At 56.0% G+C, this 25731-nt stretch overlaps 4 protein-coding genes across 6 annotated transcripts; 1 reads left to right on the top strand and 3 right to left on the bottom strand.

Moving 5' to 3' along the window:
* Positions 1-20: 20 nt before the first annotated feature.
* On the bottom strand, positions 21-8327 carry DDA1 (DET1 and DDB1 associated 1). The gene is made up of 5 exons (XM_079772490.1): positions 8189-8327; positions 3304-3384; positions 3029-3080; positions 2136-2197; positions 21-715 (listed from the first exon to the last, which is right to left on the bottom strand). Exons 1-5 carry the CDS (start codon positions 8189-8191, stop codon positions 605-607), a joined length of 309 nt encoding a protein of 102 aa, XP_079628616.1. The 5' UTR covers positions 8192-8327; the 3' UTR covers positions 21-604.
* Positions 8328-9960: 1633 nt separating this feature from the next.
* On the bottom strand, positions 9961-12697 carry MRPL34 (mitochondrial ribosomal protein L34). Its single transcript, XM_079772491.1, has 3 exons — positions 12510-12697; positions 10638-11270; positions 9961-10420 (listed from the first exon to the last, which is right to left on the bottom strand). Exons 2-3 carry the CDS (start codon positions 10703-10705, stop codon positions 10207-10209), a joined length of 282 nt encoding a protein of 93 aa, XP_079628617.1. The 5' UTR covers positions 10706-11270; positions 12510-12697; the 3' UTR covers positions 9961-10206.
* A 176-nt stretch (positions 12698-12873) lies between these two features.
* ABHD8 (abhydrolase domain containing 8) lies at positions 12874-19732 on the top strand. 2 transcript variants are annotated; one of them, XM_079772479.1, is made up of 5 exons: positions 12874-13074; positions 14510-15447; positions 17416-17586; positions 17730-17946; positions 18624-19732. In XM_079772479.1, the coding sequence occupies exons 2-5, from the start codon at positions 14708-14710 to the stop codon at positions 18777-18779; spliced, it is 1284 nt and encodes a 427-aa protein (XP_079628605.1). In that variant the 5' UTR covers positions 12874-13074; positions 14510-14707; the 3' UTR covers positions 18780-19732. The 2 variants fall into 2 exon arrangements, with proteins under 2 accessions (XP_079628605.1, XP_079628604.1); XM_079772478.1 differs by having other exon boundaries at positions 14700-15447; positions 18624-19731.
* Positions 19733-19876: 144 nt separating this feature from the next.
* On the bottom strand, positions 19877-25063 carry ANKLE1 (ankyrin repeat and LEM domain containing 1). 2 transcript variants are annotated; one of them, XM_079772472.1, is made up of 9 exons: positions 24973-25063; positions 24745-24897; positions 24244-24349; positions 24009-24147; positions 23011-23772; positions 22714-22891; positions 22291-22450; positions 22055-22184; positions 19877-21793 (listed from the first exon to the last, which is right to left on the bottom strand). In XM_079772472.1, the coding sequence occupies exons 1-9, from the start codon at positions 25032-25034 to the stop codon at positions 21621-21623; spliced, it is 1863 nt and encodes a 620-aa protein (XP_079628598.1). In that variant the 5' UTR covers positions 25035-25063; the 3' UTR covers positions 19877-21620. The 2 variants fall into 2 exon arrangements, with proteins under 2 accessions (XP_079628598.1, XP_079628597.1); XM_079772471.1 differs by having other exon boundaries at positions 23011-23766; positions 24973-25042.
* Between the last annotated feature and the right edge of the window lie 668 nt (positions 25064-25731).

Genomic DNA, 25731 nt, shown 5'->3' on the forward strand with positions numbered 1-25731 from the left:
AGCAAAGACTCAAGATCAAGTAGGAAAGATCCTTTTATTGGGGTGGACACTGAGCACGCACCAGTCCATGATAAAATGACTTAAGAGAATGATCCGAAAGGGTTGACTTCTTCCTGTGGCGTACTCTCAGAGCAGGGTCCGGGCACGGCATAGATCCCGGTGGAACGGGCGTCAAGGCCAAGTCTTTAAGGCCGGACCAGGGGAAGGAAGCGGGAAGAAGGGCCCCACCCCTGTCACCCAGCTGCAGCAGGGCTTATCTCTAGACACTCGAAGACACACTCTGGTTCTCCAGAGAAGGACTGGGGAGCAGGAGGAGGGGGTTTGGGGTGGGGTGGAGTAATGAATAACAATGTTGTTTTTCAAGAAGCATCTACCAACATCACACTACTGGGTCTGACATCCCCTTTAACCATCGCTCGATACATTTTACAGCATAAATAAAGACTCAAGGAAAATAAATACATCGGCTCCTATGAGGTTGAAAGTGGTGTGCATGGCGGGGTGTGGGTAGGCGAACCAGTGGGGAGGGTGGGCAGGATGCTTACACACGGCAGGCGGGTGAGGAGCAGACAAGACAGGAGGCACCTATGGGGGAGCATCAGTCTTAAGTGTCCTCGTGCATGTCTGGGCTGTCGGTCCGTGCGACCTTGCGGGGAGGCGCTGAGCTCTCGCCCTCGAGGTCCACTTGCTCCTGGTCTCTCTTCTTGGCAGCGTTCTGGGGGGTAGGGAAGGAGAAGGGCTGTTGAGACTTCACTTAGGCGACTTCTCCAAATCCTGCTGCCGGGGTCACAGATATGAGCTTGGAGCAGGGCAGTAAACCCAGGGCCCTAGCTGGGCAGCCCCTCCCACCACCGGACCTGCCCCACTAAGCCCCAGTCCCCTGGAGCTCTGGGCCTGTGACGGGCACTGCAAGGAGTCGCCGTGGTCCACAATGACCACATATGGCCCAGAACGCGCGGAGGAATGATGCACTCTGCTGAAGCACCGAGGGCCTGCGAGCCCTCGGAGGAGCCCACGCACGGCCACAGAAGAGGAAAGTGGCCCCAGTGTGGGAATACCTGCTTTCCCCACTTTGGAGAATTAAAGCCTGTGGGGCTGAGGAAGGGGCCAGTGTGGGCAAGGAGCTTGCGTTTTTTAAGCAGTTACTTCATGGGGTCCCCCTTCCTCTTTCCCAGAGCAGGTTGCTACCAGATGTTCAATGTTAGGTGAGAAAACAAACTGAGCTCGTTATAAAACAACATGTAGTCAAAACCAGTTTCGCTCAGTGGATAGAGCGTCGGCCTGCGGACTGAAAGGTCCCGGGTTCGATTCCGGTCAGGGGCATGTATCTTGGCTGCGGGCACGTCCCCAGTGGGGGGTGTGCAGGAGGCAGCTGATCGATGTTTCTCTCTCATCGATGTTTCTGACTCTATCCCTCTCCCTTCCTCTCTGTAAAAAATCAATAAAATATATTTAAAAAGAAAAAAACAACAACATGTAGAGCCCTGGATGGTGTGGCTCGGTTGAGCATCATCCCAAGCACCGAGAGAATGCCAGTTCAATTCCTGGTCAGGGCACATGCCCGGTTGCAGGTGTGATCCCCAATAGGCGGCATGCAGGAGGCAGCCGATAGATGCTCCTCTCTCTCTCTCTGTCAGGTCAATAAAAACATATTTAACAACAACAACAACATGTAGAGATTTTCAATAAAGAAAGAGAAAAACATCCTGCATGTTAAAAAGGCAGTCTCTTAGGGGGAGGAGAGATGACTTTCCATGGCAGCCACAACCTCTTGTATGGCCTGGATTTTAATCACGTGTATTTTTTACCACTAAACAAAGATTCCAAATAATCACACTAGAATCATTCTGCTGCCTGGACTGTGCAGGCTGCAGGCTGTGGGAGCTGGGCCTTGGAGATGCCTGAGCCTTGATATGGCTGGCCAAGCCCCTGTCCATCCCTGAGCATGAGCTCTGTAGCCTCTACACAGCCATTCCCTCCTCTGAAACACTGCTCCCTCTCCTGGATTGCCTATCAAACTCCTATTCAGCCCTCAAGACCCATCTCCCAGACACATGTCCTTCCCCAACTCAAAGCCCCTGTGCTGGGCACTGTGTTTCCCCTGAGTCCCAGCACCCAAACCCCATGTGCCTTACCTTTTTGTCCCATTGCTGATGTAGGTAGCGCAAAAGGATGTTTGTTTTTTCTGTCACAATGACTGAGGAGGAAAGACAAAGTTGCAGGAAGAGGCTGCAGAGAGACGGCTGCAGATGGCCCAGCCTCCCTCCTGGCCAGCATGGCCCCGCCCAGGACAGTGCTCATCCCTCCTTCGCCTCCAGGGCCATCTCTGCCCTGAGTGGCCTTTCTGGCACTCAAGTCAGTACCCCACCCTAGGAGATTTCAGGAAGCCCAGGGTTTTCCCTCCTAAGCCCAAAGCTACTTCCAGGGGCCCGAGCCAACTGCTCTAGGGTCCCTCTTTCTCAGAAATGCAGAGTCCATTACTGCATTCGGGTTTCCACCCTGTAGCGGGGAGGAGCTCTGGCTGCAGACTCACGTGTGTGTCTTCCCAGGCCAACTGGGAGCACAGATCTACATAGCTGAGCCCTAGTGACCACAGAAGCCAACCAGCTGGGTCCATGTGGATTCTTTTTCATGGTTCAAATAAAACACCATGGCCATGGTAACCTCCCACTCGGCAGGCTCCACGCCCTTCCCTGCAGGCCCCTCCACCTGAACAACCCCTCCCCATGCTGCCCACCCCGGGTTGGGCTGGGTTCCTAACCCATAGTACTCGTTTCGGGGTGTCATGGAGCTGACAGGGGACATCTGACTTGATGCCAGGTGATGGTGAGAGGGTCAGTGAGCGGTAGACAAGGGGCTGGATATGGATGCCAGAGTGTGGAGATGAGAAGGGTTATGAGAAAGCCACACTTCCCACTGCTCCCAAGGTCTGGGAGCTGACCACTGTCCCACTAGACACCTCCTGCACCACCCTCCATCCTTTCCTCTTAGCATCCTGGATGAGCTTAGTCACACAGAGAACACTTACTCTGTTCAGATGGGTACTCGCGCGTGGGCAGGTAGACTGAGGGGCGTCGATTCTGAGGGAGGGTCCAGAAGAGGTGGGTTAGGAGTGCAGGTTGACTAGGGTCCCCTCACCCCTTGACTCGGCATCCACCCTCCAACACAGATCAGAAGATGCACGAAGACCTTAGGTGAGGTCAGGCTTAAAGATCGGCCCCTGTTCCTAGTGAGATGCTGATTGGGGTGGTGCACATTACCCCCAAACCCCTCTCCCCGCTAGCTCCCTGGACCTGCACTCACCGAGGCTTTACACACAGAGTCAGCATGAAATCGACTAAAATTGCTTTTGTTGTAGACTGGCAGTCCTTTCAAAAAATCTGCCTGAAAGACAGAAAAAATGGTAAGTGATAAACCCTGCAGGGGCCTGCCCTGGAGCACCTGCGGTGGTGGACGGGGCTTCCAGCGACTTCCAGTTTCCCTCTTTCTGATCTGTTGTACGTTTCCCGGAAGACATGCTTGAGTTGATGTGTACACTGCAATAACCAGAGAAAAGCAACCAACCCCAGGGGAAGTGCACATTCTACCTCAGAGTCCTTACAACAGAGCTGTGCCCTGGCAAGGGGTGGGGAAACTGAGGCTCAGAGAGCACGGACCATTTGTTTAAAGTCATACCAGAAGCAAGCAGCAGGTTGGGGGGTCAGACCAGGCCCATCCAACTGTAGATCTGTCCTCTATGCTTGTTGAATGTTAAACTCCCGGTCTTGTCTCCATTTATTCACCTTTAATAGACACCCTGGCTTGTCCACCCCAAGAAACCCATGGGCCAGCATGACAATAAATGGGGGTGGGGACTAGAGGCCTGGGTGAAGGGGACAGGATGACCAGGACACAGGCTGCCACGACACAGAACTGGAAACCCAAGATTCTGAATTCCAAGAAAACTCAGAAATCCAACTTCAATATGTTAGCGTCAGGTTTTTCAAGTTGGCTGGACTTTCCCTAAGGCTCTGTGCAGCTTGGAGTCAGCTCAGGAGCTGCTCCTGGGGTACCCCCACCTAATGGCTTCCCCATGAAGAGGGGAGGCCTCCCAGGGTGAAGGCCAGAGACAGAGAGAGCAGGCTGTTCCTCCCTGCCACCCGCTGCCTGGGGCAGAGACTCAGGCCCACAAGGTGCTGGGGAGCCAGCAACAGAATTCATTCACTGCCCAACTCTTGAAAAGTCCTTTGTCCCTGACACTCTAGGGTCAGCTGAGCAAGCAAGGGCGATGGCTCTGGAGCAGGAGGACCCTGACTCTGGGGGCAGGAGGGACAAGACTCAACCACAAGATGGATAAATAAAGGTCAATGAGGGCATGTCCACCTCAGGAAACTGAGGCACAAGAGCATGGGTGTGCAAGGGGAGAAATAAAGGCCAAGAGCTGTGGGCAGGGAGGGACTGCCCAGTAGAGCAGGAGTGCAGCACTGCCATCATGCCTGGAAGGGACAGCCCGGAAGGGGTTTCCCACATGGCCTGCCCTGGGCCAGGAGCTTCCCGATCTGGAATCTCTATCACAGGATGAGGAAACTGAGGCAGAAAGGTCACATGGCACTCATCTGGCCCCAACGAGAAAATGAGGAAGGCAATTTGAATCCAGGTTTGCCCAACCTCAGAAGCCAAGCTCCTGTTGTGTGACATGCCAGTAGCTCAGTTTTCCTGTCTGAAATCCAAGGGCTCAGAGCCCCAAGAGGCTATAATAACCATCCCCTGGGGGGCGGGGGGGAGGCACTGTCCATCCCCATGCCTGAGCCTAGATGCCGCACCCTTGGGGAAGCGCTGTTCAGATCTGCCCCACCATCTGGGGCAGGCAGGAGCAGGTGTCCTCACCTCTGGGGGAGCCCCAATGAGACCTTGGGTGGGACAAGCCCGCCAGGGATGCTGGAATGTGGACAAGCCTCCCTGGAGGTGGCTCTCTCATCTGGGTGACCTACTCCTCCAAAGCCAGCTCAAAGCCCCTCAACCCTGCCTTCCCTTACCCAGGACCCCTGTCCCACCTCGGCCTGAGACTAGGGGTCCAGCTTCATGCAGCCAGACCAGGCTTTCTTCAGCTCCTACTATGTGGCAGGCCTGCACCAGGGCACTGAGAGGGCCCAGCAGACCTGCTCTTGGCCCTAGGAGCACCCAATGCAGGGGACGCAGGCATGGACCAGAGCTGCACAGTGAATGCAAAATGGCCCTGAGGACAGGGTACAATGTGATGCGTGAGGCCCAAGACAGTGGAGAGTACGTCTGCTGATCTTCGAGGGGGAAGGGGGAGTTAGGGGAGTTAGGGAGGGCCGCTATGATACAGCACCGAGACTTGAAGCATGCGGAGTCCTGGCTCAAAGCCTCCCACAGCTCTGGCTGGGCTTGGTCCTCACTGGCCTCCTGCCACACACACCTTCAGCCCATACTGTGCACCAACTAGGAATGCTCCTCTTTTCTCCATGTGGGAAACACCTGCCAACCTCTCTACCTACCTCACCAACCCCTCCCGCCCCTTCCCTCGCCACACACCTCAGGGGCCTCTGCCAGAGCCACTTTCATACCCCAAGGAGGGCATCTGTCTACTTGTCCACCTCCTTCACTGGACTGGCACCCCCCTAAGGGCAGAGGGTACGGCAGGGCTAACTCCACCCTGAGCCTGAGGGGCTCACATGGGGCCAGCAAGAGTGGTGAGAGACACGGGAGCCTCAGGCTTGCACTCAGTCCTGGCTGGGCTCCTCCCGGGCTGTGTGATCTGGCAGCCTCTCCAGTGAACTGGGGGTCAAGGCAGGGCCCCCTCCCAGCGTTGTTCTGAGTCTCAATAAGACAACACAGGGAAAGAGCTTTGCACAGAGCCCCCTAGAAGGCACCTGTTAGCATCAATGCATTTGTGCCGAGTAAATGTATGAGGACAGGATTCTGCCTGTACGTCCTGTCAGCTTCGCAGAAAAACAAGGCCTCAGACACAGGGAGAAATCCTCACCTCAGCCAGACAAATCCCAGCCACAGCTGGGCCCAGAAGCCATCCACTGCCTCAGCAAACATTCACTGAACATCTGCGTGTCAACCCCCTTTTGAGGAGCCCAACAGTAACCCAACCACAGCAAGAGGAGGAAAAGAAGTGGTGTGCAAAGAGAAGAGAGACACTGAGGCCACAGTCACAACGCGGCCCCGAGGAGGTGATGCTCACAGGAGGAAGAGCATCCCAAGCAGCAGAACAGCACGTGCAAAGGCACACGGTGGGAGGGACTTGGCGTGTAAGAACGTGAAAACAAGGCCAGTGTGGCTGGAGCTCAAGGAAGGAGTACAGAGTGGAGATGAGATCACAGAGGTGGGCAGGGGGCCTGGCGGCTGGGGCTTCATCTGGTTACAAAAGGAAGACCCTGGAGAATTTTTCAAGTTAGAAAAGTGTTAGGATCTGATTTCCATCTTCAAAAACTCCCTCTAGCCGAAACCAGTTTGGCTCAGTGGATAGAGCGTCGGCCTGTGGACTGAAAGGTCCCAGGTTCGATTCCGGTCAAGGGCATGTACCTTGGTTGCAGGCACATCCCCAGTGGGGGGTGTGCAGGAGGCAGCTGATTGATGTTTCTCTCTCATCGATGTTTCTAACTCTCTATCCCTCTCCCTTCCTCTCTGTAAAAAATCAGTAAAATATATATTTTTAAAAAAACTCCCTCTAGTTTCAGGTAAATTGCGATCTGCCGGGCCGGGGGGGGGGGGGGGGGGCGGATGGAAGCAAGGAGACCAGAAAGGAGACGACACTGGGGCAGGCAACAAGGCAGGAGATGGCAGTCCGGGACCGCGGTGGGGACCCAGGACAGATTCAGGATGTGTTCTGGAGGCGGAGCCAGCAGAGCCCTGTTACGGACTGGGTGTGGGCCATGAGGCTGCAGTGACAAACCAAGAACACCCAGGCTCGCCCTAGCCGGTTTGGCTCAGTGGATAGAGCGTCGGCCTGTGCACTGAAGGTTCGATTCCAGCCAAGGGCACATGCCTGGGTTGCAGGCTCCATCCCCAGTGGGGGGTGTGCAGGAGGCAGCCGATCAATGATTCTCTCTCATCATTGATGTTTCTATCTCTCTATCCCTCTCCCTTCCTCTCTAAAATCAATAAAAATATATTTTTTTAAAAAAAGAACACCCAGGCTTGGGTACCCACACTCTAGGAACCCACTTTCCCATCTCCTGCCTGACCAGATGTCTTCTTTTGCCCATCCCATGCCCCATCCCAAGAACTGTGATTTGTGGGCTGGGGCCCTGGGGTTTTTGACTTATCCAGACAAAAGCTTCCATCACCCCGTCAGCCCTGGGGATGCCAAATAGTGGCAGGTGGGGTGACCCAACTCTGAAGCTGGGTCACCATCCCACTTTACAGGTTGGGGAACCTAACCCCCAAGAATCACCATACCCAAATCCAGGATGAGCAAACGGCCCAAAGGGGATTTTAAACTCCCAACTACCAGGTGGCATTATCCCCACTTCAAAATGTGAAGACAGGTAGGAGAGAATGTCACCCACCCTGAACCACACAGCTTATCTGTTAACTGTTCATTGTCTTAAACCCTTTATGATGTCAATTCCCTAAATTGTCACAACCCTGAGGCCTGGACTACGGCTGTTCACATTTACCAGGAAGCGGGTCTGGGGATCGGAGAGATGAAGTTGCTCCCCCTTGAGGGCAGGTCAGGGCCCTGAATGGCGGAGGTGGGGTCAGGGCTCTGGGGACCAGAACAGTCTGCGATGTCGCACTTCCTTTGGCGACAAAGCCCCGCATGTCACGATGTGAAGCCCCCTCCCCCGCCCTGATGCCCAGACGTGCCTCCCACTCCCTACTGAACAGGAGCGGCCCAAGGCCCGGCGCGCAGAGGACGAGGCTAGGGCTGGGGAACCTCAGGGGACCCCATCCCCACCCCAGGCGATTTCAGGGGACCCGGGACCCGGAAATGAATGAGGTGTCCGGGCCTAGAATCCTAGGTGGGGTCGGGATCGGAGAAGCCAGGGAGGGGTCAGCAGGAAGCTCTCGGCAGGACCCAGGGGTCGAAGGCCATAGGTCAGAGAGAGGGGCGGGGCCGGGCCAGAAGGGCCTGGCAGGGAGGTGGGGGATTCGGGAATTATTGGAGGTGGGTGGGCCCGCGGCGCCATTTTGTGGAGCGAAGGGGTAGCACGGGCCTGGCGGCCGCCCTTACCATCTTCTGCTTCCTCTGTCGCCGCCTCAGCTACTGCCTCAGCCACCGCCGCCGCCACCACAGCCGCCTTCTTAGCCGCCGCCGCACAGTAACTTCCAGCCACGCTACAGCCTGCCCTGATGGCGGCGTCGCCCTCCCGTCATTGGTCCATCCTCTAGCCCCGCCCCAGGATATACGGTCTCTGCGCGCTCACATTGGCCAGGTACGGATAAGTCACGGACGCATTGGTTGCCACGCCTCTCTTCGTGGTCAAGTTCGGTTGAAGGAGCAAAACCCCGCCCGGGACTTGGAAGCGATAGGGCAATAAAATCCGGAAGTGGGCGGAGGCCGCACCCCCGAAGCCTCTTGGGATTTGCAGTCCGCAACTCCTGGACCTTCAGCCAGTGTTTCCTCTTTCTAGTTTACTACGCTTTTTCATATGATGTCTTATCGGGTTCCCACAGCAGCCCCGGAAGACGGGGGGACCACCATAACACTCCCAGCCTCCCCGGGGTTTCGGCATATCTAAACAGCTCCCGCACTAGTTCTTGGAAAGTCTTTGAACTCACAAATCAGACTTTCTTGTTCAAACACTTCCCATGGCTCCCCAGCCCTCAAGGATCCAGTCCCACCTCCTGGGCTCCAAATTTTAAGCCCCTCCAGCCTCCCTTGTCCAGCTTTTATCCTGACACTGTCCAGTCCCCTCTCCCTTTGGGTCCTTTCTAGACCCTGCTACCTCCTCCAGGAATCTGTCCGACTGCATTTTTCCCAAAGCCAAGTCAGGCGCCTTCTCTGGGCTCCCATAGCCCTGACTTTGCTGTGTCCAGACTGGCTGGGTACAAATCAGGCCCCAACCACCCACCCCTCAAGTGACAGCCTGGTGAGGACAGGACCCAATACATAGGAAATACGGAATAAGTTACTGAGTGGAAGCTCGTAAGTATTACTCTAAGAACAGAGCAAAGAAGAAATGCCTTATTTTATAGGAGCCAAATGAGCCTCAGAGGGCTAAGGTCTTGCTGAGGGTCATGTGGCACGTTCCCCAGGGGCAGGTGGAGCATTCAAACCCTTCCCACTCCCCTACAAGCTTTCTCAGACCTCTTAAAAGTCGTGACGTGTAAGACAAGTGACAATTTAGACATTTAATGATATTAAGGAATTACTTTTTCTAAGTGTGAGAAATTTTGTGATTATGTTTTAAAGGGCTTTATCTTGGAGAAATGCATTCTTAAATATTTACATAAGAAATAATACCATGCCTGAGATTTGCTTTAAAAAAAAACAAAAAACAAAAAACAGCCCTAACCTGTTTGGCTCAGTGGATGGAGCTTCGGCCTGCGGGCTGAAAGGTCCCAGGTTCGATTCCAGTCAAGGGCATGTACCTTGGTTGTGGGCACATCCCCAGTAGGAGGTGTGCAGGAGGCAGCTGATCGATGTTTCTCTCTCATTGATGTTTCTAACTCTCTATCCTTCTCCCTTCCTCTCTGTAAAAAAATCAATAAAATATATTTTTTTAAAAAAAAACAGGAGGGCCCGGGCCGGTTTGGCTCAGTGGATAGAGCGTCGGCCTGCGGACTCAAGGGTCCCAGGTTCGATTCCGGTCAAGGGCATGTACCTTGGTTGCGGGCACATCCCCAGTAGGAGGTGTGCAGGAGGCAGCTGATCGATGTTTCTCTCTCATCGATGTTTCTAACTCTCTATCCTTCTCCCTTCCTCTCTGTAAAAAAATCAATAAAATATATTTAAAAAAAAAAAACAGGAGGGAGCAGGATGGACTGTAGGTAATTGGTGGTCAGAAATGGGTGGGTACACAACGAGGTTCACTGTACTATTCCGTGGACTGTTGCCATTATGTTGGATCCTGACTTCCTATTCCCCTTTGCAGTCCAACCCCAGACTTTTGCCCTGGGCCAACCCCACAACGGGAGGAGCACTCGTGTCTGAGTCATCCAACCTCCTCACAAAAACTGCGGCAGGAGAGGTCTGAAGCGAGGGAAAGGCTTTAATGGGAGGGGGCAGTCTCAGAGGCAGCGTCGCGCTCAATGGCTCAGCGATTTCCGGCCCTTGAGCATGCGGCGAAGGATGACCTGGACACCGGCCGGTGTGCTCAAGCGCTTGATCCAGCCGTGCTTGTGCTTGCGTTTGATGTTGCTCGGCTGGTACTCGTTCCCGCGCGCCTTGCCCCGGCTCGGCTGCATGGTGAGGAGTCCCCAGGCATCGGGTAGCCGCAACAAGGTCTGGGGCTGGAGCCACCTGCAAGGGCAGAGAGACGGCGAGAAAGGTCAGAGCGGGCGCTGTGTGACTTTGGCTCGGCGCTCAACCTCTCTCAGCCTGGGCTCCCGATCCACGCAGGGACTGAGCCTAAATGCAAAAGGCGCTCAGGAACTGCGCAAGGCACTGGCAAGTCGTGTGGTCGGTAAACAGCTGGCCCCAGCCCCCCGACACCAGCCTAACCCCCCTGAGGACTCACCTGACATCCTGTATAGCCCTACTGACGGGACCCAACTGGCGACTCAGGGATCTGCCCAAGAGAGCCATGTCTACCCTCGGATCACGCGGCCCGTCCGCGTCAGCTATTCCGAAAACCACAGGCTCCGCAGCTGCGGAACGGAGACTTCTGGGAAATGTAGTTTCTCTAACCCCCTTGCCGCGGGGGCCTCCGAGATTGTAGTTCTCCTTCCTGCGTGCCAAAGGCGTGAGCGGCCGTACCCGCAGGTGTGTGCAGCTTCTCGTGTGGACCAGTAGGAGCTGGCGAACCGCACTTCTTAGGCTTGCTCGTTATGTCCCGCGATCTGCTGGGAGTTGTAGTTCCTCCAGTCCACTGGCCGAGGGTACCCCGGGGTGGCGGTGGCACAGCTGGTGACAGCTGCAGGAAATGGCTAGTTGAACCTCCCACGTCCATCGGGAGCCCGGCAGATGGTACACAGTTGGCTGGCAGCTTTCCCCTGGTCGCAGCCAAGTCTCCGCCCCTTGGCGTTAAGCCCAGGAGGCCTGAGTTCGAGTTGGCTGATGTCCGAGGGGTGATCCCTGCTCCTCTCCGCGATCCAGTTTCCAGTAAAGTTGCAAGCTTGTCCTTGGCGGTGCCCCCATTGGAGCTCTAGAACTTTAAAAAAAAAAAATTTTTTTTTAAATCCTCACCTGAGGATATGGAGATATATATATGAGAGAGAGAGGTGAGAGAAACATCAATCGGTTGCCTCCTGGAAGTGCCCTGGAACCCAAAACCTTTTGTTGCACAGGACAACACTCTAACCAACCGAGCCACCAGGCCAGGATTTTTCAAATACTCAGATCTGTGCCTCAGTGGTTGAGCGTGGACCTATGAACCAGGAGGTCAAGGTTTGATTCCTGGTCAGGGCACATGCTGGGGTTGCAGGCTCCATCCCCAGTGTAGGGCATGCAGGAGGCAGCCAATCGATGCTTCTCTCTCATCGTTGATGTTTCTATCTCTCATTCCCTCTCTCTTCCTCTCTGAAATCAATATATATATATCCCCACTGTCCCAGGGAAAACACTCAGCTCTTCTGGCAGACATGTGAACACACCCTAACTTTCAGCCATGCCCTCCCCTGCCTGGTACTCTCCTATTCATCTTTTAAAAAACCCTTTCTCTGATATTGTATCCCTAAATGCTGCTCCTCTCTCTGGCCCAAATCTGCCCCCACGTAACTCTCCCCACACTCTTCCAGAAGCCCGGGGCCCCTCCAGGGCCAGGCTTGGGGCTGAGTCCCTGCCGGCACCCAAGCCTCTCCCAGCTTGGGGAGGGAGTGTGTGTTTGCTGCACGGATATTATCCCAGAAGCACTCTAAGTGGGCAGGAGTGGGTGGCTGGACCTAATCCAGCTCTGGCAGCAAATTTTAGGACTTGGGAATGGACGAGGAATGGTTAACCCCTTGTCCTCTGAAGCCCATCTTACCTGCATTGTCATTTAGCAAACCACTACAATACTACACCAGTACAATAATGCCAATAAAGTATCGAGCGCTTACCGAGCTGTTTTACCTGCATAGAGAACTCACGAGGAGATTAATTGCATAGATAAATAAATGGAGTCTCAGGGAAGCAACTTGCCCGGGGTCATATATCTGCAAAGGGCAGAGGGTGGATTTGGACCCTGGGCTCTCTGACTCCAGCCGGGACCACAGAGTCACTGGTTAAAGTGGCCCATCTGGAGAACTCCAATTCCCTAATTACCCATAGCGCCAAGACTTCTGTTTAAAGGTTTAAGGAATACATTTCCAGGACTTAGAATCATACAAGCGTGGATCCAAATCCCATCTCTGCCCACCCTCCTCCACTAGTCTTGTGACCTTGTGCCTTTTATGCGCCTCAGTTTCCCCACCTGAAATTGTAAAGATCTGGAAGTCTCTACAGGGAAAGGTCAGCACAGAGAGAAGGGCCTGGGGCTTCGTTTGGAGGGGACCGGGCAGTTCGGAGGCAGGGGCTGGCCGAGAGGATCCTATTAGCAGCGAGGGGGCTCCAGGCCCCGCCTCCTTGAGCTCCTCCAGCACCAACTAGCGACCCCTTCTCGGCCCGGGGCCAGGCCCCAAACCTCCTTCCACCTCTGCAAGCCCCTGAAGCGGCTGGGCAGTTGCAGCCCGCCCCCATTCCGAGATGCCGCTTCCGATTGATGGTCTAACTAGGGCAGGTCAGTCCGCAGCTGCGATTGGCGGAGGGGCCCGTCGGTCGGCGCGCGGCTCCGCCCCCCCGGGGAGACACTTAAAGGGCCGGTTTGCTCAGCAGCGGTGGGATGCCCCCTCGTTGACCACCATTCCAGACCCGCGCCGTCCCGCGTAGACGCGCCCGGCCCGACCCCGCGCCAACATGTAAACGGCTCCTGCAGGCAGACGCTGGCTTCTCCGCCCGGGACCCCTCCGCCCTGCCCCGGGCCCGGAGCCCTCGATGAGGTGAGCGGGGAGTGGGCCCTGGGAGGGGGATATTGAGGCCTCCGGGGCTTCCACTTCGGAGGGGGTGTCCACAAAGTCCGCGCTGGGGTTCTTAGGAAGTCGTGGAGCCCCCGTGGCCTTGACCCCGCCACAGTGCTGATAGGCACTCGGGGGGTAGGGGCCTGGCATTAGGGAGGGGGGCTGGCGTGGCGCATCGGTGTCCCCCTCTGCAATCTGGGGTTGGGACCCGCCAGAAGTGGGGGGTGCGGCCTGCTCCCCTTCCATCAGCAAGTATGGGTCACCGAGGGCCTTCGGCGGCAATCGTTATCCCCGCGGCGCCAAGGATGGGAGTGGGGGAGGGGCTGGTCCCATCTCCAGGCCCTAGAGACAATGGGGGTGTGATGTGCCCATATCCCCCTTGAGTTATGTAACGGCCTGTGGTTGCCATGGACACGGGAGAGATGGCCCAGGGAACAGGATGGAGACCTGGAAGCCCCCAGGCAGAACACTGCCTTCTCCACCTTCATCTCCACCATTAGGGGTTGTGTATCAGACCCCCAGAATCCAGGGTTGGAGCCTCAGCTTGTCCTTCTGTGAAACAGATCCAGCGCCCCATGGTCTTGGAGAGATATGAACAAAGCCTCTGGAGCTCAGTCCCAAACCTTGTCCCTTCAGGAGCCAGGTTTAGAGACTTGGGATTGGGGCATTTTCAGGTGCCTTCAGAGACCCACAGAACATGCTAGCTCAGTGACAGAGAGTTAATGGAAGAGTGCATGTGTGAATGGATTAATAAATGAATGAATGGGCTTAGGAAACCATAACTGCTTTAAATCTGAGCTGGGGGAGATCCTCCGGACTGGGCCATAGTGCCCCCCCCCCCCCCCCCCCATTCCAGGAAGGTCCACCTGACTACACCACCTCCCCTATAAATGCCTCTTGGGCCTGCCATAGTCAGGTCCTTACTCTCCAGCATAGACCAGAATGGCCAACCACCATGCAGGCGCTGACCAGACAGAACATCTTTCTTTTTCTTTCTTTTCTTTTCTTTTTTTTAAATATATTTTTATTGCTTTCAGAGGGGAAGGGAGAGGGAGAGAGAGATAGAAACATCAATGATGAGAGAAGCATCGATTGGCTGCCTCCTGCACAACCCCCCACTGGGGATCGAGCAGGCAACCTGGGCATGTGCCCTTGACTGGAATTGAACTTGGGACTCTTCAGTCCGTAGATCGGTGCTCTACCCACTGAGCCAAACCAGCTAGGGCTTTCTTTCTTTCTTTTTAAAAAAATATTTTTATTGATTTCGGAGAGGAAGGGAGAAGGAAAGAGAGAAACATCAATGATGAGAAAGGATCATTGATTGGCTGCCTCCTGCACACCCCGCACTGGGGAATCGAGCCTGCAACCCGGACATGTGCCCTGACCAGGAATCCAACCATGACCTCCTGGTTCATAGGTTGATGCTCAACCCCTGAGCCATGCCGGCTGGGCCAGACAGAACGAACATATTGGTGCTTGGCTGGCCCTGATCCTCCATAAACTGGAGCCTAGATGGAGCCTCCCAGGGTGACTTGTGCTCCAGGTGTGGGAAGTGGATGGTGAGGGGGCAGCTTCTAGGACCCCTCAGCTGTCTTCCCCACTCACAGGTCACACCATGCTGACCGGGGTGACCGAGGGGATCTTCTGCTGTCTCCTGGGTGCACCACCTAATGCAGTGGGGCCACTGGAGAGTGTTGAGTCCAGCGATGGCTACACCTTCGTGGAGGTCAAGCCTGGCCGCGTGCTGCGGGTGAAGCACGCTGGACCTGCTCCAGCTCCAAGCCCACCTCCACCACCACCTGATACAGCGCAGGGGGACCGGTCTGGCTTGGTGCGGTGCCAGCGCCGAATCACTGTGTACCGTAACGGGAGGTTACTGGTGGAGAACCTGGGCCGGGCACCAAGAGCTGACCTCCTGCTTGGGCAGAATGGCTCCGGGGAGCCTCCGGCCGCTCTAGAGGTGGAGCTGGCAGACCCGTCAGGCAGCGATGGCCGCTCGGGCCCAGTCAGTGCTGGGAGTGGCAGTGGCGGGCGGCGGCGGCGAGCCCGGCGCCCCAAGAGGACCATCCACATTGACTGTGAGAAGCGTATCACCAGCTGCAAGGGCACACAGGCCGACGTGGTGCTCTTTTTCATCCATGGTGTTGGCGGCTCCCTGGCCATCTGGAAGGAGCAGCTGGACTTCTTCGTGCGCCTGGGCTATGAGGTGGTGGCTCCGGACCTGGCCGGTCATGGGGCCAGCTCGGCGCCCCAGGTGGCTGCAGCCTATACCTTCTATGCGCTGGCAGAGGACATGCGCGCCATCTTCAAGCGCTATGCCAAGAAGCGAAATGTGCTCATTGGGCATTCCTACGGGTGAGCCAACGGGGGGGGGGGGGGGAGGATGGGGAGGTGGAGGTAAGGGGTGGGGGCTGACAGATACTGGACACCCCCATCACAAAACACTGATTTTCCTCATTGAAAAAATCCTATTAACATCTGCAACAAGGCAGGGATTCCTACCATCAGTGCTGTTGTTTTAAAGCAGTGTTTCTCACTGTTGACATTTTTGGTCCAGTAATTCTTTTCTGTGAGGGGCTTTCACGCGCCCTGTAGGATGGTTAGCCGCATCTCTGACCTCTACCCACTAGATACCACTGGCACATGGTCTAGTGATGATCATGACAAAAACGTCTTCAGATGCTGCCAAAGTTCCCCTGGTGGGCAGAATTACCCCTGGCTGAGAACCAGTGTCTTCCACTAAGTTCAAAAATTGCTTGCCCTGGAGATCCCAAGGGCCCCAAGGAAGGGCTAATTGGAATCGCATAAATTCTCTTTACAAGGCACAGTTTGCTGTAATTCACTCTCCCTTAAAGGAGTGATAGATAATACCATCTAGTATTTATTTATTTTTATTTTTTTCAATAAATATATTTTATTGATTTCAGAGAGGAAGGGAGGAGAGAGAGAGATAGAAACATCAATGATGAGAGAGAATCATGGATTAGCTGCCTCCTGCACGCCCCCCACTGGGGATCGAGCCCGCAACCCAGGCATGTGCCCTTGGCCGGAACTGAACCTGGGACCCTTCAGTCTGCAGGCTGACACTCTATCCACTGAACCAAGCCGGCCAGGGTAACCATCTAGCATTTAGATGAGAGTTCACTCTATGGAAGGCTCTGGGCCTGGGTGCCTGATCACTGTCAAGTGGTACCACTCCCTCCTTTATCCAGAAGGAAAGGCAGAATCCAATCAGCCAGCCAGGTTGAGAATAATTGTTTTAGTGGTTGTAGCCTATGCAATTAGACAAGAAAAAGAAGTGTTACGTAAACTTCTGAAAGAAAGGAAGCCAGGCTGGGAGATAACAGCTCTTATTTGTTTATAGGATAACAACCCCCAAAGTGGATGCTTATGCTAAATGATTTCTCCAATTAAATGATCACTCATCCACGCTAGCTCCTGTGATCCCATAACAATGCTATGAGGTCAGCATAGTTACTTTTTCACACGTGTGGAGATGGAGGCTCAGAGGCTAAGCATTCTGCCCAAGGGCATTCAGTGAGTCACTGGCACAGTCAGGTCCACCCAACTTCTGCCTGTCCCATCATCCCTTTTTATAGTAGAGACTGGCAAACTTTTTCTTAAAGGGCCAGATAGTAAATACTTTAGGTTTGTGAATCATCCACCAGTCTCTGTTGTAACTTCACAACTCTAATGTCATAGCAGGAAAGCAGCCATAATTGTAAACAAGTGGGATGGCTCTGTTCCCATAAAATTTTACTAAATATTTTATAAATTTACAAAATTGTAAGTTTAGTTTACAAAAACAAGTGGTCACCCTTAGAAGGAATGAAGAGCTGACCGAGGGGGCTCCTCGGGCAGACCCTTCCACCTTGCATAAGGCAGGCAGATGTGGCACACCGGAGGGAAGGGGGACACAGGACACAGTGATTTTCTCTGGGCAGCCAAAGGGTTTGTTCAATCAGATTGCTTTCCCAACAACTGGCAATAGGTAACTCTTACCCCTTTGGAGTTCATGGTACCTTGGGGATCTATTGAAAGTTCTAAGTTCAGAATATATATATATATATATATATATATATATATATATATATATATATATATATTCTGCCCTAGTTAGACTCTCAACACACACACACACCTCACAATTTCAGAACATTCAAATGCCCAACCCATCCCTCGTCCCCACGCAATGTCCATGGGCCCTAGGGGGAAAATCTTGGCCTTCATGGACCTGCCTCTGGGTAAGGGGTGTACATTAACCCCCTCACTGTCTGCACCCTTCTGACCACCACCCTTCAACCCCACCTCCCCACTGGGCAGTGTCTCTTTCTGTACGTTCCTGGCGCATGAGTACCCAGACCTGGTGCATAAGGTCATCATGATCAACGGCGGGGGCCCCACGGCACTGGAGCCCAGCTTCTGCTCCATCTTCAACATGCCCACGTGTGTCCTGCACTGCCTGTCCCCCTGCCTGGCGTGGAGCTTCCTCAAGTGAGTGACCCCAGTCCTGGCAGACCCTGGCACCTCCCTGTGTTGTGTGGGAGGGGAAACTGTATGGCTGGGGCTGGCGTGGGGGAGACACCCTTGGTGGGCCAATGGCACAAGGACTCCCAACAGTGCGTCCCTACCACCAGGGCTGGCTTCGCCCGCCAAGGGGCCAAAGAGAAGCAGCTACTGAAGGAGGGCAATGCATTCAATGTGTCGTCCTTCGTGCTGCGAGCCATGATGAGCGGCCAGTACTGGCCCGAGGGCGACGAGGTCTATCATGCTGAGCTTACCGTGCCTGTCCTGCTCGTCCATGGCATGCATGACAAGTTTGTTCCGGTGGAAGAAGACCAGCGCATGGCTGAGGTAGGGGCTCAGCACGTTGGCCACTGTACCCCCAACCCTCCTTGTGCACCCCAGGGAGACTCAGCCGTGTTTTTCAGCCCCAGGGACATGGGAGCTTAGCGTTGAGAAATCCAGAAAGTAGGGCTGCCCTGCCCAGCTACTAGGATTATGCACATAAAAAGGCGCGCTTTACAGCTGGGATTCGTATAAGTGACCAGTGAGTCGGGTGGGCTACAAAACTCTGGGAGAGCAGGCCAGGCAGGTCTTAGGATCATTAGCACTTGGCATAGCTCTGGACCAGCAGTTCTTAACCAGCGAGGATTGAAGTTTCCCCGGCCCCAAGGGAAACCTGGAAATGCCTGCAGACTTTTTTGGTTGTTGCGTTAGGGGTGGAGAGGTGGGGAGGTGCTACTGGCCTCTGCTGGTGGAGGCCGGGAATGCTGCTTAACACCCTGCAAGAAACAGGATGGCCTTCCAGCAAAGACAAATCAGGCCCCAGAAGTCAGTAGTGCTGGGGCTGGGAAGCCCTGAGTTGGGCTCCAGCAGGGTGACAGGCTGCCCTCCGGCTCCCCCTGGTGTGAAAGTGCAGCAGTGAGGTAGACTTCAGGAGGGCCTTCCCAGTGCTGCAAGCCGGGGGTGGCTAGCGAGGAGTCACAGAGCCGCCAGCGGCGTGCGCCCTGAGCCTTTATCCCCTACAGATCCTGCTGCTGGCCTTCCTGAAGCTCATCGATGAAGGCAGCCACATGGTGATGCTGGAGTGTCCAGAGACGGTCAACACGTTGCTCCATGAATTTCTGCTCTGGGAGCCCGAGCCCCCGCCTACTGTCCTGACTGCGCCTCCTGAGAAGAAGTAGCTGCTGGGCCAGCAGGGCTTTGAGGAAGAGCAGGAGCCTGCGCTGCTGGGTCTGCAGCCAGGAGATCTGGGCAGGCCCTTAACTCTGGTGGGCGGGGTCAGCCTGGGGAGACGCCCCTAGGCCGGCTGGGCTGGGCGTGGCATTCCAGGGAGCCAGGTGGACACACACACGCTCCTCCGCTTGCATCCTGTGGGGCCCAACCAATATGGGGCCCATCCTGCCTGTAGCAGGAACTCTCGTAGAGGATGACCTTGTACAGAAGCCCCCTGCCCAACAAAGCCAAGGCCATGGTCATGGTTGAGGCGACACCCACCCCATTGTCTTACATGTTAGCCATGCTTAATCCAGAGACCCTGGGAGGAGGGGGCGCCCCATTACCCAAGACCCCTCCACTCCCATTCCCTGGCGTTGGTAGCTTTTGTTGTCTAAGGGGGCAGGGACGGGGGCACTGGCACCACAGAACCTGCACATCTCAACCTGTAACTCAATAAAAAGAAGTGACAATCCAAGCCTCCGGACCTGTGCTGGGTGACCAGAGGGCAGGGGGGGGGGGGGGTTCCCCTGAGCCTCAGTTTCCCCATCTGCAAATTGGGCTGATGCAGGTGCCTGCCCTTCCAGGATTGCTCCCCCAATTTCCCCTTCCTCCTTAGAACACGGGTGCTTGGGCAGTATTCCCAGCGCAGAAGGAGGAGAGTCAGGGGATGAACTCCTTGTCGCTGTAGGGGAGGAAGAGGTCCATATGGAGGCTAAGGTGAGGATCACTGGATGTCGCATGGGATTAGAGGAGCCATAATGGAGTGCCAACTGTATACAAGGCCCCGTGCTGAGTGCCTGACACCTATCAGTTCACTGAATCCCCTTCACCCCAAGTCACACAGCAAGTCGGTGCCTCTTGCTGTCCCATTTAATCTTCCAACTTGGTTTAGGGTGGCTTTTGTCATGAAGATATTTGTTTTGAATCCACCACATCATTTTCTGTCTTGCAGGATTTCCCTGCCCCATGGCCATGCTCTTGTTCCTCTATATTTTACCCTAATGTTTTGTTTTGTTTTTTTAAAAAATATATTTTATTGATTTTTTACAGAGAGGAAGGGAGAGGGATAGAGAGCCAGAAACATCGATGAGAGAGAAACATCGATCAGCTGCCTCCTGCACGCCCCCCACTGGGGATGTGCCCGCAACCAAGGTACATGCCCTTGACCGGAATCGAACCTGGGACCCTTGAGTCCGCAGGCCGACGCTCTATCCACTGAGCCAAACCGGTTTCGGCCACCCTAATGTTTGTATATCTAGGTACACTGGTGGTTTGTGAGGATGGTGGGAGGGGACACCTGCCCCCTTGGTTACTGCCTGTTGGGTCCTTTCCCCACTGGTTTATGAGCCACTTTAGTCCAGTGACTCTCACCAGGGGCACAGCTGTCCCGCGGGAAATTCTGGAGACAGTTTTACCACATCTGGGAGGTGGAGGGCGATAGCGACACCTCGTGGGTGGAGTCCAGGGGTGCCTCCTGACCCCTTGCAATGCACAGGACAGCCCCCACCCCCAAAGGAACTGGGCTCCGAGAATCAGTGGAGCAGGGGTTGGGAAACTGTTAGACAAATCCCATCTCTTTGGGGACTTTGGAGGTCTCTGGATTCTTTCCTAGCGACCTGTCTGTGAATTCCTGGGTAGATGACACACTGTTTTAATTGCTGTCACTTTATCAGGAGACTTGGTGTTTGGGAAGCTGCTCAGCTCAGGCAGAGGTTTCTTCAGTTCCATTAAAACGGGAGAGTCCAGGCCCCCTCTAGAGGCTCGGAGGGGAGGCGGGGTGTGGGGGGGTGTCGCCTCATGAGCTCCAAAGCGGAGGAACCTAAGTAGGTGAACCTCCGTCCAGGTCAGAGCCGGCCCTGCAGAACCTGGCCAGCTGAAGCTGCGATGAGGAGTAGACAGTGACACCAATGTGCAGCAGATTTCCCCAAGTCCCTAACCGCACTGGACACTCTGAAGAAACAACTGGAAAACTCAAATGATCCCGCCAACACCTCACCAGCGCCACAGCCTGGCATTTTACTGAAACTCTTTGCAAATGTGCCTAATCTGAAATCACAGCGCACCACCAGAACTTGGGGCTATTGGTCCCATTTCATGGCGGAAGAAACAGGCTCAGAGAAGCAATGCCAGGAAGCTGGCGTGGCACAGTGACCCCCAGGGCTGGTGTCTTATACCTACAACCCACAAGCTCCCTATAGCCCTGACCTATCCCCATCCACAGGTGGCACCTGGAGAACATCAGGGCACTTCCCTTACCCAGGAGACTTTCCACCTGAGTCACCTCTGGCTCAGTGCAGGCCTCTGAGTCACATCCAATCCCCACAATCCCCTGAGGTAGGACCTCACTGTCCCTACTGAGGAAACTGAGGCTCAGACAGGCAAGTTATTGGTCTGAGGCACCCCAGCTGGCAGCAGCAGGACCCAGCTCTCCAACTGGGTAGATGCCCTTCATGCAGCTGAGGAAGCTCCCAGCCCACAGTGCGGGTCCCTGTGCCTGGAAGATGAACGTGGACTTTGTCTACACAGTCAGGCCCAAACTGCCAAAGCCCTGGCAAGTTCCAAAGTACCAAACGTTTCAAAGAACCTTCTGGTCCACTTGTTCTCCTCCCATGATGGGGGGTTCACGACCTCTCCAGCAGTTCCATCTGTGACAGCGTCCTCCCTTAGCTTGAGGGGGAGATCTTCCCTGCTTCTCATCCCCACCAGCCTTCTAGAACTGGAGAGGGAGGGCTGCTTTCAGCACAGGGCAGCTGGAACGTTCAAACGCCCTGACCTCTACCCAGCCCGGATGGGCAGCTTCCCAGTGCTCAGCCACAGGCCTGGATGTCTTGAGGTCGCAACTCTCGCTCACCCTCAGCCAGGAAGACAAGGAGGGCACGATGCAACAGATGCACTCCCAGGCGGCGGCGGCGGGTGGGTGACCAGCTCGCCACCACTCCATAGCAGTGTCCTTGTTTCTGGTTGGTCAGTGTCTGGATCCCTGGAGAGATTGGGAGTGAGGTCACAGGGGTAGCCTCTAGCCTCGGTGAATTCCAGGTAGAGAAATGTGACAGCGAACCCACTGTGTATTCCCCTTAAGCAGGGATAAACCCATGGAGCAAAATATGTGCATATGCAGGTACATCACTGGTGCTCAATAATTACTCATTGAACAAATTAACAGCCCTGAGAGGGAAGGGGTGAGGGAATTGGTAGAGCAAGGCCCTTCCTGTGACCCCCACCCCACAAGCCAGGCACCCACCTAGAGCATCCACAAGACACGCCTCTCGAGTGTAAGCCTCCACAGCGACCACATGCTGGAAGCAATGCAGGGACACCACACCACGACCACTCGCCCAAATGTCCAAGATCCGGCGCACTTTGGGGCAGGCCTAGGGGGCCGGGGCAAAGTCAGGGGTCTGCCTCCCAATTCCCTCCTTCCTCTACCTGCCCGCGGCCTGGCTGTCCCTGCCCTGACCCTGGTGCTTATCCTCATACCTGTTTTCCTGACCTCCCACGGTAGCCAAGGGCCTCCCAGAGGTGAGCATTTGGCCGGGCCCGTGTTCCCTTGCCCACGTAGAAGATGGCGTGGACAAAAGTCCGAAGGCATTCGGCTGGAGTCAGTGAGGAGGCTCGTGCTGGCAGGTTCCGAGTCTCCCTGGATGAAAAGGCTTGGCTCAGAGAGGGAAACGTGACAAGAGTAGCCCTAGAGAAAATCTCTAAGCTCACAGGGTACATACAACCCACGTCCGGTGGCCCCCATTTTATAAGGCAGCGCCCAAAGACACTCAGCAGCTTGAATGAGTTCCACCTGCCTTTTCTAGACGAAGCTTATGACCAGAGAGAGGGGCCAGCTCCCCTCCTGAGGACATGCAGCATGTAGGAACCGACCCAGAATTTCCAGCTCCCACTTCTGAATACCTGGGGTCCAGCAGCAGGTACGTGAAACTGGACTTCACTACCCCCTCCCGCCACCTTCTGCTGGGATCCGGCTGCTCAAACTGCCGGGCAAGTGCATCCTCATCTGCCTGGGCGTCTGGGATTCGGCCTGTCCTCAGGGCCTCAGTCAGCTCTGGGCTGTGCCCCGAAAAGTCTGGGCCTGGGAGGGGAAACTGAGTCAAGAGAGGCAGAGGAAGGGGTGGTTCCCAGAGATGAAGAGGGAAGTGGCACCGAGAGCTGGGAGTCTCCGGGGACTCCGGATGCCCAGAAGGGACTAACCAGTAGCAGCCTGGGCTTCTTCGAGTCGTCGGAGGTAATGTGGGCGGGTGAAGGGCGTGACGGGGCCTGGGCTCTCACCAAGAGCCCGGAGCCTTTGCAGCAGTTCCAGGTCAGACAGGACTGGCAGACACCCGCAAGAGGGGACTGGGTCCCTGCCTCCTGTGGAATGCGCCTCCTCCTCTGTCAGCCAGAGGGCGCCCACCTCACCGTCAAGGGACGATTGGTCATCTGTTAGGAAGTGGAAGTCCAGGGGTCCAGGCAGTGGTTTCGGTTCCGGAGGGGGGTTGTGGGCTGGGCTCCTATCTGGGAGGGACGAGTGGGAGGCGGAGGTCAGAGTCAGGGCCTGTAGAAGGGCCTTTAATTCGGCCTCCTTGCTCGTCATGACGGCTCCATGTTCCAGCGGCGGGGTGTCCGGAGACTTCAGCACCCTCTGGGATGGCCGGATATGAGGCAGGAGTTGCTGCCTGGGCAATGGCCCAGCCCAGGGGTACGTCCGGGGGGCTGGGTCCTTGGCTCCAGAAGCCTCAACTGCTGTGACAAAGGAGGCATCGGAGCTGCAGTCCCAGCCCCCGGGGGAGGACTCCGAGCTGCCATCCTTGTCAGCAGCTTCAGGGCAGGCAAGGAGGCTGGAGGGTCCAGGGCTAGCCTTCAGGTCCAGGTCCCTGCTGTCGCTTCCGCCCAGTCCTGTGCAGTCCAGCATCACACGGGGAGATCCAGAGGGGCTGGCATCTAGCTTCTTTCCCTTGAGGGCTGAGCCTGGAGCTGAGGATGAGAGTTGGGGTCAGAGAGCAGGGTGGGGGAAGCCAGAGATGGGAGTTGGATCAGCAGCAGGTGGCTGGAGTCTAAGGGAAAAGAGAGAATGAGTGAAGGCAGAGAGAGCTGACCAGGGACACTGGACATGAGACCGTCAGAACCAGCGGGAGACGGTGCACATCAGTGAGAGACAGGATAAGCCGGTCCACAGGCCAAGCCCCTGCCTCCGCCCAGGCCTCACTCACCGCAGGGCTTAGGCTCCGGCTCCTGGGTCTCTGACCGGGTCCGGGGAGGGGTCCTGGTCAGCTTTGGGAGCTCCCTCAGGACGCGCACACAGTCCTGGTGCCCCTGTTGTTCTGCCAGGTCCAGTGGCCGGAGTCCATCCTGCAGCGGCGCCATCAACAGGGGGCACCCGACGCCCTCTTTCCTCCCTTCCTCCCGCTCTCCAGGTCTGCCCTTCCGCTCCTCCAGGGCCCTCACCTGGTCGAGCAGCCGGGGGTCCGCTCCCTGGCTCAGCAGCAGCTCCAGGCTGCGGCTACAGCCCCAGGCGGCGGCCACGTGCAGCGGTGTCAGCGCCTCGGCCGATCTGGGGCAGGAGTGGAGGCCTGTACTCGATCTCTGTCCCCCATCTCCACCCTCCAGCCTGAGGCATCCTCGGAATCTAGATCTTAACGCCCTCAGCCTGGGACTCAAATCCCTGCTCTCTGACCCTAGAGATTCTACCCCTGGACCCGAAACTTGGATCCCCGTTTTGGCCTCAGCGCCACCCCACCCCCCACCCTCATTCTGGGACCCTAGCCCTCGCCCTTGGGCTCTCAGGATCCCTCCCCTAGTTCTACAAGCTCCTCCCGGGGGTACCGAATCCCCACCCTGGGAACGTGGGGTGCACTCTCTGGGACTCTGAGGCCACGCCTTCCGACCGGGGAGACCCCTTCCCTACGGGGAATGCCCCGCTCAGGGACCAGACCAGACCCGCCTCACCGAACGTTGGGGTCCCCGCCTCGGCACAGCAGAGCCTTGAGGCAGCGCAGAGCGCGTGGGTGCCGGGCCCCCGCCGCCAGGTGGACAGCGGCCGCGCCATCCGCTAGCACCAGGTTGGGGTCCGCGCCGCGGTGCAGCAGCTCCTCCACAGCCCTGCGATCACGGGGTCAGAGTGGACCGCCACCCTCGCCCCCAGCCCCGGCCCGCCCGCCCCAGTCCCGTCCTCACTGCAGCTCCTCCTCCTGCAGCGCTGCCCGCAGTCGCCAAGCCAGCTCCGCCGAGGCGCCCATGCCCGCGCTGTCCCCCAGCCTGACAGTTTCAAACTTCCCGCGGTGACCTTGTGCGCACGCGCCGCCCCGCCCCTGGGCTCTGGGCTCAGTGCCCGGGTGCCCCGTAGGGTACCCAGCCAGGCTGCCCCGCGTCGCACCTGCATGGCACACTTGGGGATTCAAGCTTCAGTGCCCACCCAGGTCCGCGACCTCGAGTGGTGCTCAGGTAGAGCCTGGAGGGTGTACCATTTTCTGGTCTCAAAACGGGGAAACGCGGACACAGCTTGCTGAAGGAGGCGGAGCTACGACCCGGTGACTTGGAGGTGCCCACGGCTGAAGAGGCCTCCATTAGCCCGCAAATTTAATTACCAGCTCCCGCCTCTAGCTCTGCGACGCCTGTTTGCAGTCTCGCGGAGCCAGGAGGTCGTGCCTTGGGGCTCTGGGCCTTAGTTTTCCCATCTGCAAAATGGGAGAACCCCTTCCAGGCTGGTGTGATGTTGAGTCAGTGTGTTTCATCACAGGATCCTGGCACAAGGGTGCCCCCAGTAAATGCTATGGGAAGGAAAGCTGTTGCTCAGTAAGGCCATTTTAATCTCATATGGAACTGAGAATCTATCTGGTAAACTTTTTTCACTGTTGCTCATTATCCAGATAGTTGAATAGTGGACCTGTTGTGCCTGTCTTGTCTCCCTTCTGGGGAGCACCCACACTATTTCCT

Source organism: Cnephaeus nilssonii (genome assembly GCF_951640355.1).
Source record: "Cnephaeus nilssonii genome assembly, chromosome: 5".
NCBI classification, from domain to species: Eukaryota; Metazoa; Chordata; class Mammalia; order Chiroptera; family Vespertilionidae; genus Cnephaeus; species Cnephaeus nilssonii.

Excerpts from the sequence above, each read along its gene's own strand:
- DDA1 (XM_079772490.1), bottom strand. Across the intron at positions 2,198-3,028 it reads CGAGTACCCATCTGAACAGA|TCATTGTGACAGAAAAAACA; the intron begins GTAAGTGTTCTC and ends TTTCCTCCTCAG. Across the intron at positions 716-2,135 it reads ATCAGCAATGGGACAAAAAG|AACGCTGCCAAGAAGAGAGA; the intron begins GTAAGGCACATG and ends CCTACCCCCCAG.
- MRPL34 (XM_079772491.1), bottom strand. The coding sequence starts at position 10,705 with ATGGCTCTCTTGGGCAGATCCCTGAGTCGCCAGTTGGGTCCCGTCAGT. Across the intron at positions 10,421-10,637 it reads AGGGCTATACAGGATGTCAG|GTGGCTCCAGCCCCAGACCT; the intron begins GTGAGTCCTCAG and ends CTGCCCTTGCAG.
- ABHD8 (XM_079772479.1), top strand. The coding sequence starts at position 14,708 with ATGCTGACCGGGGTGACCGAGGGGATCTTCTGCTGTCTCCTGGGTGCA. Across the intron at positions 15,448-17,415 it reads CTCATTGGGCATTCCTACGG|TGTCTCTTTCTGTACGTTCC; the intron begins GTGAGCCAACGG and ends CCCACTGGGCAG. Across the intron at positions 17,587-17,729 it reads CTGGCGTGGAGCTTCCTCAA|GGCTGGCTTCGCCCGCCAAG; the intron begins GTGAGTGACCCC and ends CCCTACCACCAG.
- ANKLE1 (XM_079772472.1), bottom strand. The coding sequence starts at position 25,034 with ATGGGCGCCTCGGCGGAGCTGGCTTGGCGACTGCGGGCAGCGCTGCAG. Across the intron at positions 24,350-24,744 it reads GGCGGGGACCCCAACGTTCG|ATCGGCCGAGGCGCTGACAC; the intron begins GTGAGGCGGGTC and ends CTCCTGCCCCAG. Across the intron at positions 24,148-24,243 it reads ACCCCCGGCTGCTCGACCAG|GATGGACTCCGGCCACTGGA; the intron begins GTGAGGGCCCTG and ends GCGCCGCTGCAG.